This window comes from Branchiostoma lanceolatum, chromosome 2 (assembly GCF_035083965.1).
Source record: "Branchiostoma lanceolatum isolate klBraLanc5 chromosome 2, klBraLanc5.hap2, whole genome shotgun sequence".
NCBI classification, from domain to species: domain Eukaryota; kingdom Metazoa; phylum Chordata; class Leptocardii; order Amphioxiformes; family Branchiostomatidae; genus Branchiostoma; species Branchiostoma lanceolatum.
Genome location: NC_089723.1, coordinates 22,111,104 through 22,123,157, shown reverse-complemented (window position 1 = coordinate 22,123,157; position 12,054 = coordinate 22,111,104). Strand labels below are relative to the sequence as shown.

Here is a 12,054-nt window from a genome sequence, read left to right as displayed (position 1 = left end):
CGACGCAAAAGATGATTTCATAGCAAGCTTCTGATATAGTCCCGTGGTATTAAAATCATAGATCTTCATTTTACGTTTTTCTGTCAACAGTGCATGTTTAGACGGATGCCAGTGTTAATCCAGTACAATAGAGACTGAAGCAAAAACTACTCGATCACGATAAAAAGAAGACAACGTGCTTTTGAGTGTAGTTGCTTATACACTACAATAATACTTTGTTTGACTCGCCCACAAACTGTTGAATTTTGAAGTAACACAGTCAAACAAGTAAAGTTTAGACTTATCTCCAAGCAGATATATATCGATGATGCTTAGTTTTGCGCGTTTTTACTTCAAGTGGTTATGAGAAGCGGCTGGGTAAACAAACAACTACGGGGTGAATGATACGACGTGCCACGTGTATGTCACGTTAGCACATCTCGGCACTCTCGCTCTGACACTTATGTAGTATTTGTAATTGATTTCAGCTAATATAAAAGCAACGAACGTAATAAAATAAATAAAATTGAACTGAATGTCTGAATGGTCCATCATTCGTGTTAGCTTTCACAAAACGTACTAGATTCCGTGTCCTCTGCTCTGTAACAAAAGACCACACAGACAAATATATAGATGTAGATTTTGAAAAAGAAGATGTGTATAAGACTCATTTATTAATGTACTGTCTTCTTACTAAACAATGACAGGAAATATGAACTGATGCCCGAGACTTGAAGTGATTCTTTTCCACTTGCATTTTCATCATCAGATAAATGTAGACATCTACATGTATAAGCTGTAGCCTCTCAGCCAACAATGACGTCATTAGGCATGTCTATATCCACGACCATCGGTCCGTCTCCAGGTGTCAGGGAGAAGGTCTTGGTGGCCGCCACCTGGCCGTGGAACTTGACTTTGATCTCGTAGTTGCCATGGAAACCGCGGAAGTCGAACTCCTGCCCAGCTGGCGTCGTGGTGCCGTGATGCAGGGACAGGTTGGTGCGCCAGTCGGTGAAGACCAGCTGCCGCCAGCTGCGACCGGCCTCGTTGAGCTGTACCGACAAAGATTCAGAGCACGATAAGTAAAGCCCTAAGATCAAGGAAAAGCCTGTATTACATAAGCTGTACTCGAGTATACGTAACCGTGCGTTAATACGAGAAAATTTCCAGATACATTGACATACATAATATGGCAACTATCCTTACCATGAGAGCCTAACGTTTCGACCCAAAGGCAGTTAATGCTAAGAATGTGTTGTTCACTGTTATCGCGTCTATTGAGTCCTAAGAGTGGCTGCTCTGTAACTGTAACCTTTAATTGTTCTGTAAACATTTTGACATTATGATGACATCAAGGATATCTTAGATATATTGTTTTTTAAGTTATATTCACTGGCAATAGAAGTTTTAGGTTCGCCAAAATTCGCACTGCCAAAGGAGGACCACATGTGACATTTGAATGTTTATGACGACATCAATGATATGTTGGATACATAATTTTGTACAGAACCTCAACGTTATCTCCACTGGCAATTGCAGTTAAAGGATCGTCAAAATTCGCAATGCCAAAGGCGGACCACAGAAGGATTCCTTCTACGGCCGGGTGGCTGAAGGAGACCCGCAAGGCGTCCTCGTAACCCGTCGCCCTCTCCAACTCGTCTAGCTCGGCTACGGTCATCTCCGTTACCCAGATGGGCAGGCCGGCAGTGGCCAAAAGGTCCAAGCGACTCTGTAAAGGAAAAAAAAATTGAGTCTTGTAAACTCAGTTTATGATCTCAAATGTGTACATTAATCATCTTAGATGATAAATTGTATTTGCTGTATATTTGGAAGATAAATTTTGACGTCAATATGAAAATACCTAAAAGGCAATCGTTGGTGTATATGTTGATAAGTATTGGTGCTTCTCTAAATCCATTGCAAGGTCAAGGAAAATTTTAAAAGGTTATGACATCGAAACAGTACCTTAAGAAGGACGGGATCTGGGCGGCTTTTGAAGTGTCCCTGAGCTCCGATCGCGTCGACTGGAGCTCCGTTAGCGAGGAACTTCTCCGCTTGCTGCACGTACGCCTGTGGAAAAAACAATGATGACCATCGTTTATCTCTTGCATGCATACTTAAGCTTTACAATTTCTTTTAAATGTATATACATATATTATATATATATATATATATATATAAGATTACACATGATCTGTGCAAGGTACTGGGCACTCAACTACTAAGAAGCTGGTTACACAACTTCCTGTGTAACTTTAAAACGATTATCAAATGTATAGAAAAGGCAGAATTTTAAAATAAACCATGTTTACTCGTATTTTTCGATGCTACGTATCAATGAGCAGACGGATGGATGCAACATAGTATTGATTTTTTCCGTCGCCATGTCTATGCAAATATGCTGTGATAAAGGTATTCAATCGTTGCCAGAAAAGGATGACTTTGATTATTAGACAACGTTGCAGACTAGATCCACTGACCTGTGTCATCGCACCACTGTTGATGACACCGTAGTCGTTCAAGAAGAGTTTGACACCAGGGTCCTTCTCCTTCACCTTCTGGAACATCTCGTACCGGATCTGCGGGTTTCCCGTTTTCTCCACGAAGAAGTTTCCGTGCAGCATCTCGTTGTTGATGTCCCAATGTTGCAACCTGGCACAGCGTGAGGAAAGAAATTATTGCCCAGAAATCGATTAATATGATACTTTATAATGAGCTTTGTGGCAAATTCTCAAGTGTCTGATCTTTATGCTAGATTTGAGAAGATGGTTGCAAAAGCTTCGTTTCTTCAAAATACAATATGTGAAATAGCACCAGAACGTCTTAGTTTATCCGGATCCCGTCTCCATAATATAGATTGATATCTTTGATTATTAAGACTGACAGTACAATGCAGTGTTTTCGAAGCTGAGTTTGGTTGGGAAGATTGTGACCTTTTTATTAGATCGTGAAAATTATGACCTTTTATCGGGAGTAGGGTTTTCTGTTAAGTGTTTTCAGAAGGTTGAATTAGTTCGATAATGCTTGTGTGTGGTAGGCGTCCTTCTATCCAGGGTGGTGAGGATATCACTATCTAGATATCATTGCCCTGGACCACGTCTTGTGTGACTTGTAAATCCTGACCTAGCATGGCAAGTCACGTTCATATTAAGGACATATACAGGTAGAATGGTTCTGGGGCTTAATGGTACTTAATGATACTTGTGTGTATTGTGAAATGATTGAAATAAAAAGGTTTACCTCCCAGCATACCGACCCACGACGTCATCAACCCGTTTCCAGCACTTCTGCTCCAGCTCTGACCCGGAGTACGCCGGCAACCAGGTGGGGACATGAGAGTCTCCGGTTCCCCAGAACACATTGTGCCCGCGAATCGGTATCCTGGTCAGGCAATAGTTGAAAAACGATTAGCAAAAGCAACGATAAACAAGTGTACCATATACTTGCATATTATTGTTCACCATCCCTGTTTATGCCTCAGTCACATTTGCACCAGTGCCCGTAAGGGGTCTGGCCCCCTAAAGCCATAAATGTGTCCCGGTGGAGAAGGGAACCTCTCGGTGCTCTCACGATTACCTTATGGTGTCTATTTGTTACCAGGCCCCGCGGTTATTTAAACCTTGAGTTTACGAAAATAATCCCGACCGCTAGGGGTTACGCCCGATTGTGCCAAAAACAGCCCGTAAACTATTCGCGGCGTGGCCCTTTTTTCCAATTGTGACCGTAGCAATAAGCAAGTTTTCAAAAAATGGAAAGGTAAGTAGTGAACTTACTCTCAAGTTTTTTTGTAACGCCAACGGTGATCTTAATTGCTATAAGTTCGTTAAGAGTTCACATTGTAAGAATGTATACGCAAAGACATGCTATTGTTTACACGAGTACATATCCATGCCACTATAGTATAGGATTACAACTCACCCTCGACTTTCAAGCAGTGCGATCGTTGGATCTGCCCAGTCGAACGTCAACTGTCCCTAAGACGAAACAAAGAATCAATACGAACAGCTAGTTAATATGTCATAGTTTGCATGACAATCGAGTTGATATAACTTGAGTGTTGTCATAATAGCTTCAGCAAAACTTCAGAAGTGATGATATCATTTGCATCTTCGTGATCGGAACTATTTCTCACATCCACACTTTTTACAGGTATCTTGCTTGCAATAGTGTTCACACCTTCTAATGAATTCAGCTAAAAAACAAGCCCTGGCCGGAGTTAATGCGTTCAAGCACCTACATATGATAAGGAATAACATACTTCATTCCTTTCATTTTGCTTCCATTTGAGCTGGTGGTCAGAACGGCCCACTCGAAGTTGTTGAAGAAGAAGTCTGTGTGGTGACTGTTGCTTGGCATCTGCTTGGCGTGGACGACCGACCCAAAGGCAAAGTGGGATCGGGTCTGAGCTACCTGCCAAGCAAATATACAAAAAGATTAATTTCAATTGGTTTGCATAATAATAATTTGATCATATCAATAATCACGATCTGCATACGAAAAAACATGACGATCCGTCAACCACTTCTTGATTGATTTTATTCTCTTTCAAATTTTGCAGTTTTAAAAAATGCCGGGGGGGGGGCACTACATCTACACCAATTCCTCTTGGCCCAAAAAACTATATACCACTCAAAAATCACGACAAGGGCATATCCAGAACACGAGATATCAAAACCGCACCTCCGCAGCAGTATCTTAATACGTCACTAGGGCCCCCCTGTCTTTGGTAGTTTCTTGGTCTCATCACCTACATGCCAAATATTAAACAATCCATCCAGACCTTCTTGAGTCATGCTGTTTACCCACACATATATGCATGTACACAGGCTACAAAAGAAAAAAAAATAACCTTCTTTGCGTTATAACACAATTTTCTACATCCACCTTACGGCGCTTCAATAGAGACCACTCAATGTATCTTTAACACTTGTTTCTGAAGATGACTCCATTTATCGTAACTTACCTCTACTGTAATGTCATGCGCGTTCGGTGTGTTGATACTACGATACAAAAAAAATACCACAGTCAGCCAGGTTTTATCCACCATACATTTTGCTGCTGCCTATGCTTGCCATCTCAAAAATTTCACAATGCCCGATCCAAGATGGCGGATCCGTCATATTGCCGTCAACGTACTTACCATTAACGTCGTATGCCTTTGCATACCTTAAATCGAATTTTAATACAAACTGTTGTGTTTACTACCTTTAGATATGACGGGAATTCACTACTTAGCCAACAAAATCACATCGATGACGTCGTAATTACGTCATATTACGTCATAACGTCACCAAAATTACAGGAATTTATAAACCTTGACGTGACCATCACTCCCTGCAAATATGTCGGTGATGGGAGACATGAACTCCTTTAAGGAAGCGTCGTCCACAAGGAAACGGATCTCGCTCGGAGGTCGCTCCAAGTTTATCCGGATGCTGCCCACGGTGTCGTCGAAATCTTTGATCAGGAGGGAGTCGTTAGAGCTGTACCACATCTTAAGGGTAATAACATGTTGCTCTTCTAGCCTTGTTAATAATAATAATACTATTGTTACATATGATAAGACTAAGTTATCTCCAAATGTCTGGCGCCCTTTAAGAGCGAGCTTAATAGTATATTTTACGCCCGTTTTACAAGAATTCCCAGAATTGCAGAGGAATGTATGGAATCCGTCCGCCCGCCTGTCACTCTATACCTTCCTTAGCACGGTCTGGCATCCCAGCACGCAGGTCGATGACAGATGACCTACTTAAGTGGTTTCCGATTTCGTACTGGTGGGAGTGTGTCAGGGAGTACTCAGGGCACCGAATCTAGTATTCTAGCTTTGAAAAGGGTTTTCAACCTACCCCAGTTGATCTATTATCTCAAGAACGTGCTGAACATCATGCCTCCCACCAACAAAACCTCTGTTGACTCAAAAAACTTGGCAGAGGCCTCTCTGATTTCTAAGTGCGATTTGAACAAATATTATGGCAGAACTATAAGTGCTACGTTGATACTTTCCTTACATGACAGTAAGATCAACCCAGACACCTTCGCTATGGCAATAATTTTTAATCGCCACACTTTTTCCAATTGTGACCGTAGCATAGTAAGGCTACCTCTCGAATGTCTATCTCCAGTTCATAAATGAAGAAGAAAAATCATTCATTGACAATAGCACTAGGTCATGGTCTACCAAAGCAAATGTTTATTCTTCAGAAGCCTCTTGAATTTCATGATTTATTCGTACAAGTTTGACTTAAACAAATGTTCACACGTTGCATGCTACGATTAAAATGATGATATATGCTAATGATGTAATACGACGTCACACAGCTTTACGTCATCCGATTCAAGTACTTCCTCTCTAGCTGGACTTGATTTCCATCGTGACTTCACGCCTCACCTGACTGCTGACCTCACGTTTGACGTTTTGGTTGGGCTTCGCTGAAGAGCCTGTATAGTGGAAATCATTCAAACAAGAAAATTGCAAGAAATGAGTGTTTACAATATGAATAGCGATGGGCGTTTACGATGGCGATATAGATTCTATTTTCTGAGCATAAGTCTTTTCAGATTCTATAAGATCCAAATATGTCAACATTAGCCCATATTGAGATTGAATATTCATGTGATAAAGGTCATTGTTATTACGAAAATAACCCCACCTCAACTCCTCCCCTTCCAGCAGCTTCCTGTAGGCCGCTATCTCCACGTCCAGCGCCATCTTGATGTTCATGAGCTCCTGGTACTCCACGGTGTGCTGCGTCATCTCCAGCTTCATCTTCTCGATCTGCTGCTCCAGCTCGCCGATCGCCAGCTTGTACTCCTCAATCTCCTTCAGACGGCGGGCCTCTGTCTCCGCGATGTTCGTCTCCAGGGACCCGGTCTAGTAAAGAAGACACAAATTTTTTTTACTTTCTCTCTTATTTCATACTACATATACAGTGGACTGAAAACACAATAAACACACAAACACAAAAAAGGTTCGTTTTTAATCTATGAAATTCGCTGATCGATCTGTCAAATAGCTCTGTTGCAGGGAGGTCGCCGCCCGAGTGGAATGTTGCTGAAATGCTACGGTCACCGAGCCCGTAGAGGGTGTGGGAAGTTAAAATCAAACAGGGCCCGGCCGTGCCCCAAAATACCCCGGTAGCCACATGGGGTTCCACGGGGCCACGCCCGGAAACGCACCGTGAAAAACAGCCCGTTAACAACCCGTCGGGGCCCCTTTTTCCGAGTGTAACCGTAACATAACGGTAAGGCGATGACCCAACCTTGTTCTTGAGTGTCTGTGTCTCGGTGACGATAGACTGAAGCATCCTCTTCAGGTTGGTCAGCTCGGACCGGGCGGAAACCAGAGCCTCGTTATCAAGCTCCCGCTGCTGGGCGAACTCGCTGAACTGGAAAGAAACAAACAATATCAACTTTAAGTTTGTTTTGCTTTGTTTGCTCCGTTCCAGAGGACGAGAAACATCAACCTTTTTTTCTATATGTAATGTACACAACAATATCCCTGCAACTGGAATATCAATGTTTAGATACAGTCCCTGCCCAAGGGCTATTTGCAACTTTAAATTGTATATACAATGTAGAAAAAGAAAACAGATTGTGTGCAAGATAACAATGGTGACAAATAAGTAGTATGCAATGAAGTATATTTGTACTTTGGAATAGCGCTTTATGCGAGGTACGGTATAGCATCCTTTTTTCACTTTCCATGATCCTACGGCGTCAATTCGTCACCAGGTCCCGATGGATATTCTAACTACTATACGAGTTAAAAACATTTGGGGGTCTGGACATGCGCCAAAATAGCCCGGTAGCCGCAGGGTGTCCAAGGGGGCTAGCACGGGGTCACGCCCGAAAGTGAAAAAAAGCCCGTAAACTCCCCGCTGGGGCCCCTTTTTTCTAATTGTGACCACAGTATCAGTGGTGGTCTCACCTTGAGCTTGTACTTGGCCTCGTCCTCCTCCCTGTTGGCCCGTCCCATGATCTCGTACTGCATGCGGATCTCACGCAGAGTCTCGCTCAGGTCAGGTCCAGTGATGATCGGAGCCTCGGTCTCAACAATGGCCACTGTCTGGTTCAACTGGTACTGCACCTTACGCGTCTCCTGTAATGGTACAAAACTTACATGGTAAGCATATATGATTATCATAGTGAGTGTACAGCAGTATGTACTGTATTCTATAAAGATGATACATTGTTATAATAGAGAGATGTCTACACCCGAAATGTATCGCCAGTTGATGCCTGCGGATTCGAATAATTGGTTGATTGATCAGTGTACAGTCTGTCTACGAACAGCAAGGTAAACGTTTAAGTGACTAAATCTTCAGCGGCTGTTTGTTCTTTCTTGTGTCTTTGAAATTCGTAGCATCAATCGATACATATGTCGTCTATCTACAGCGTCAAGCTTGATTTCAAAAAGTTACATAATCCTTTATTGTTTATCTAGAGCACAAATACAATTTCGGGATGGTTCTAACGTCTAACGTTACGAAGACATGAATAGCAAAGTCTTTTATTTAAAACCACATATTTAACAAGAGCCGACGTTTCGATGGCCGTCTGCCATCTTCATCAAGGTAATTCTGACTGGTTCACTGTGCACTGAAGGAAAGTGTTACTGCTAACAATGCAGTCCCAATCGTAAAGTATTGTCACATACATAGTCAGGGCGCAGTGAACCAGTCAGAATTGCCATGATGAAGATGACAGAAACAGTCATCGAAACGTCGGCTCTTGATCAATATGTGATTGGAAATACAGAACTTTGCTATTCAGTCATTCACCAACCTTATGAAGCTATTCACGGTGACAATGACATGCCTACCTCATCATAGACCCTCTTGAGGAACTCAATCTCCTCCTGCGCGGTGGTCAGCTTGTTTTCCACTCCAACACGCTCCACAGTCGCTGCATCAACCTCCTGGAAAAACAGTTTGCACAAATTGTTGTAACTCCGAACAACTGTAGACGTAACATACCATGTATATGTGCAGACCACAGAGAAAAATGCTTTCGGAAGATTCTATACCGGGACCGTGTTCAAAATGCTGAAGTACGGAATACATTCAAACACAACATCGGTCCGTACGATGAACTCCTGACCACAATGACGAACAAAAAGGTAAATTGGTACGAGTACGTGTCACGGTGATCGGGACGAGCCAAAAAGGGTAAGGAAGCGTCCAGGGAGGAAAAAGATGGTAGGCGACGGAAAAGATGGGTAGATCATATCAGAAAATTGACAAACATGAAACTATGTGAAACACCAAGATGAACAAAAGACCGAGAAGGGTGGAGAAAACTGGTAGCCAGATCTTTAGTGGTATCCCAACTGTCAAATAGTTAGACTTAGTCTGATGGATAAATAAGATGAGAAATCAGAAGAACACGATAGGTACTTAAGAAATACAAGACGACATTTGGGTATCTCCGGCTCCGCCATGGCATATCAGCAATATGGAGATTTAGCGGAAAGAGAAGACCCACCGTTTTGACCGTTGTCAGTTCTGTCCGCATGGCCTCAGTCGTGGCAGTCTCGGTCTCGCACCTGTCCAGTAATCACATCGATAAATGTTCATTTCAACGTCAATAACCTCATATTGAGTCTGAAACTGTCATAGTCAATTTAAAAAATCAGTACATTCTAGTTTCTGGTCAAAAGCTATGTTCGAATTCAATAATACTCCTAAACCTACGGTATAGAGTGAAACATGAAAGAAGAACTTAACTGTGGACTTACTTGGTCTGCCACTCCTGAGTCCGTGCCTGCCAGCTGGCGCTCTCGGCGTCCAGCTGAGCCTTCTCCTGAGTCAGCTGGTCCACCAGCGCCCTCAGCTCCGTCAGCTCCGTCTCGTACAGCTCAGCGATGTCAGTCTCCTCCCGCGCCTCCTGGATCCTGATCTGGGTCGTCAGCTTGGTGTTCCGCTCCTGCAGGGAGCGCACCTTCTCGATGTAGTTGGCGAAGCGGTCGTTGAGGACCACCAGCTCCCTCTTCTCACTACTGCGGGTGACCCTGGCGTCGGCGAGGGTTTGCAGCGCTCCTTCGGTCGGGATGGCGGGGGCGACAACGGGCTTTGCACCGCCAACGCCCGCTCGTGCTGCTTTGCTAGCCATGGCGTTTCCTTAGATCTTCGACCTTGTCTTGATTTTGAAACTAGCGTCTGAGCACGACCCTCGAGGCGTTGTCAGTACCGGTGCTAGAGCATCTACCCGGTACACAGCTTCTTTACACAGTTTTAACTTTAATCACATAGTCACTTGCTGTCAATCTCTTTGGCTCACGATGCTTGCCATTGGTTAACAACGCTGTTCCAGATTATAGAAACACCAGATAGTTTACTGGGTTCAACCAAGTTTACAGAGGACATATCAGGCCCCAATGTGTCAACACGTCACAGGTTCGCGACCTTTCGTTACCACCTTATGGCTTCATATAGAAAGTTATGCGTGAACTGCTGATGAGCTGAAGAGTATGTAGGGCAATCAAATGTTTGAGGGAAAACAAGCTTGTATCTCGTCAGTGAAAACTATGCTTTAAAAGTGCTCCGTATCTATTTGTTACCAGAGCCTATTTCGTATGTAACGTAATGTAGTGACATTTTGTTTGCATGCATTGAATTCCATAGTCATTTCGTTTTCGAACCTACGTTGACTAGGATAGGATCCAAACGGAATGCGATGAGTGAAAATATTACAGGTCTTTAGTATTTAGGGCAACTAAATGTTTGATATGAGTCAAGGCAACACCCTTTTTACACTTATATCTGTACCAACAGTTCTTTTGAGAACCAGATGTATTATGTACGCAGCTATTGATTGGCAATTAAAGAAGTGCGAAAATGAAATGTTCATCATCGTTATAAAAACTTATCAAACATTGGTTTGGGGAGCTGTGTCAGGAAAAACAGGCGTAATGTAAATGGACGGGTAATGATGTCCTTTATCATTTCTCTTCCAGTGAGACTTAAATACCATCTTTCATATTTCATGACCTGTTAGGCTGTAGTAAGAGGGAACGTCAAGGCAGCATTCCACATCGCTGCTAACCAGGGGTCATCCGCTAGTCAACGTCTACGCAGAATTTCTTTTCGCTCCATCTTGGTAATGACATGTCCATATATAAGGCATTAGTTCTTGATGTTCCTTGTCCTATTCGTGCGCTGTCATGTATGAATCATGGTTGGACATGGACTAAGTGACTGACAGCTGATGCTTACGTAGTTGATCTTGAAATAACCAACTATCCGAAAAAAAAACAGTCTAGATAGTTGGGTGATCCAAGATGGCGGCGATAGAGTGACGTGAGTCGGGCAGCTCCGAGAGTTTGTTACCTGTCCGAGCTTCTAAAGTGTGCAGGCGGTCCTCATTTTTTGGAAACAGTATTTCTGCTACGTCTAGACTTCACTGCTGAATGGGCAAAAGGAATAGAGGGTCTACCGGCTCCAGTGCTGGTGAAACCAGCCCGTCTCAGAAAAAAACCCCTCCCAAGACCCCAAAAATGGCGGCTAAGGAAATCGACGCTGATACAGTATGCGAGGTGAGTCTGAAATCCCTCTCACCAGAGCTACAGGCACTTGCTCAAATCATCCTGTCACAAGTTAAAAAGACTGTCGTAGCGGAATTCAACTCTATGGGGGACAAACTTTCGTCACAAATACGTTCTCTGGATACAAAACTGGAAAATCTGACTACCGATGTGAACGCAATGCGGGATCGGGTGCGTGAGCTGGAGTCCGCCGCGGAGTTCCAGGAGAGTGAGGTGAAGCGACTGAGTGACTCCCTTCAGGAGGAACGTCGTGACAGAGCGAAAGCGGTTCTTTTGAGCGAGAGATACTCTATGAAAGCTGATGTGATCATAAGGGGCATCCCGTGTAGTAAGGAGGAAGACTGTTTTCAAGTATTCACAGGCTTCCTAGTCAACGAACTGGGGTTCGATTCGAGTATTGCGAATGCTATGCCTATCGTCGCCGTTCACCGGCTTGCAAAGCCATCATCTTCCAAGCCAGACCCACCTTTGCTTGTTCGTTTTGTCAGCTACCATGACAAGGATCGTGTGTTACAAGCTGGCCGTAATATGCG

At 43.4% G+C, this 12,054-nt stretch overlaps 1 protein-coding gene across 1 annotated transcript; it reads right to left on the bottom strand.

The window, feature by feature from the left end:
- Positions 1 to 6,146: 6,146 nt before the first annotated feature.
- LOC136427947 (non-neuronal cytoplasmic intermediate filament protein-like) lies at positions 6,147 to 10,193 on the bottom strand. Its single transcript, XM_066417177.1, has 7 exons — positions 9,716 to 10,193; positions 9,463 to 9,523; positions 8,801 to 8,896; positions 7,907 to 8,077; positions 7,239 to 7,364; positions 6,630 to 6,850; positions 6,147 to 6,417 (listed from the first exon to the last, which is right to left on the bottom strand). Exons 1-7 carry the CDS (start codon positions 10,087 to 10,089, stop codon positions 6,381 to 6,383), a joined length of 1,086 nt encoding a protein of 361 aa, XP_066273274.1. The 5' UTR covers positions 10,090 to 10,193; the 3' UTR covers positions 6,147 to 6,380.
- Between the last annotated feature and the right edge of the window lie 1,861 nt (positions 10,194 to 12,054).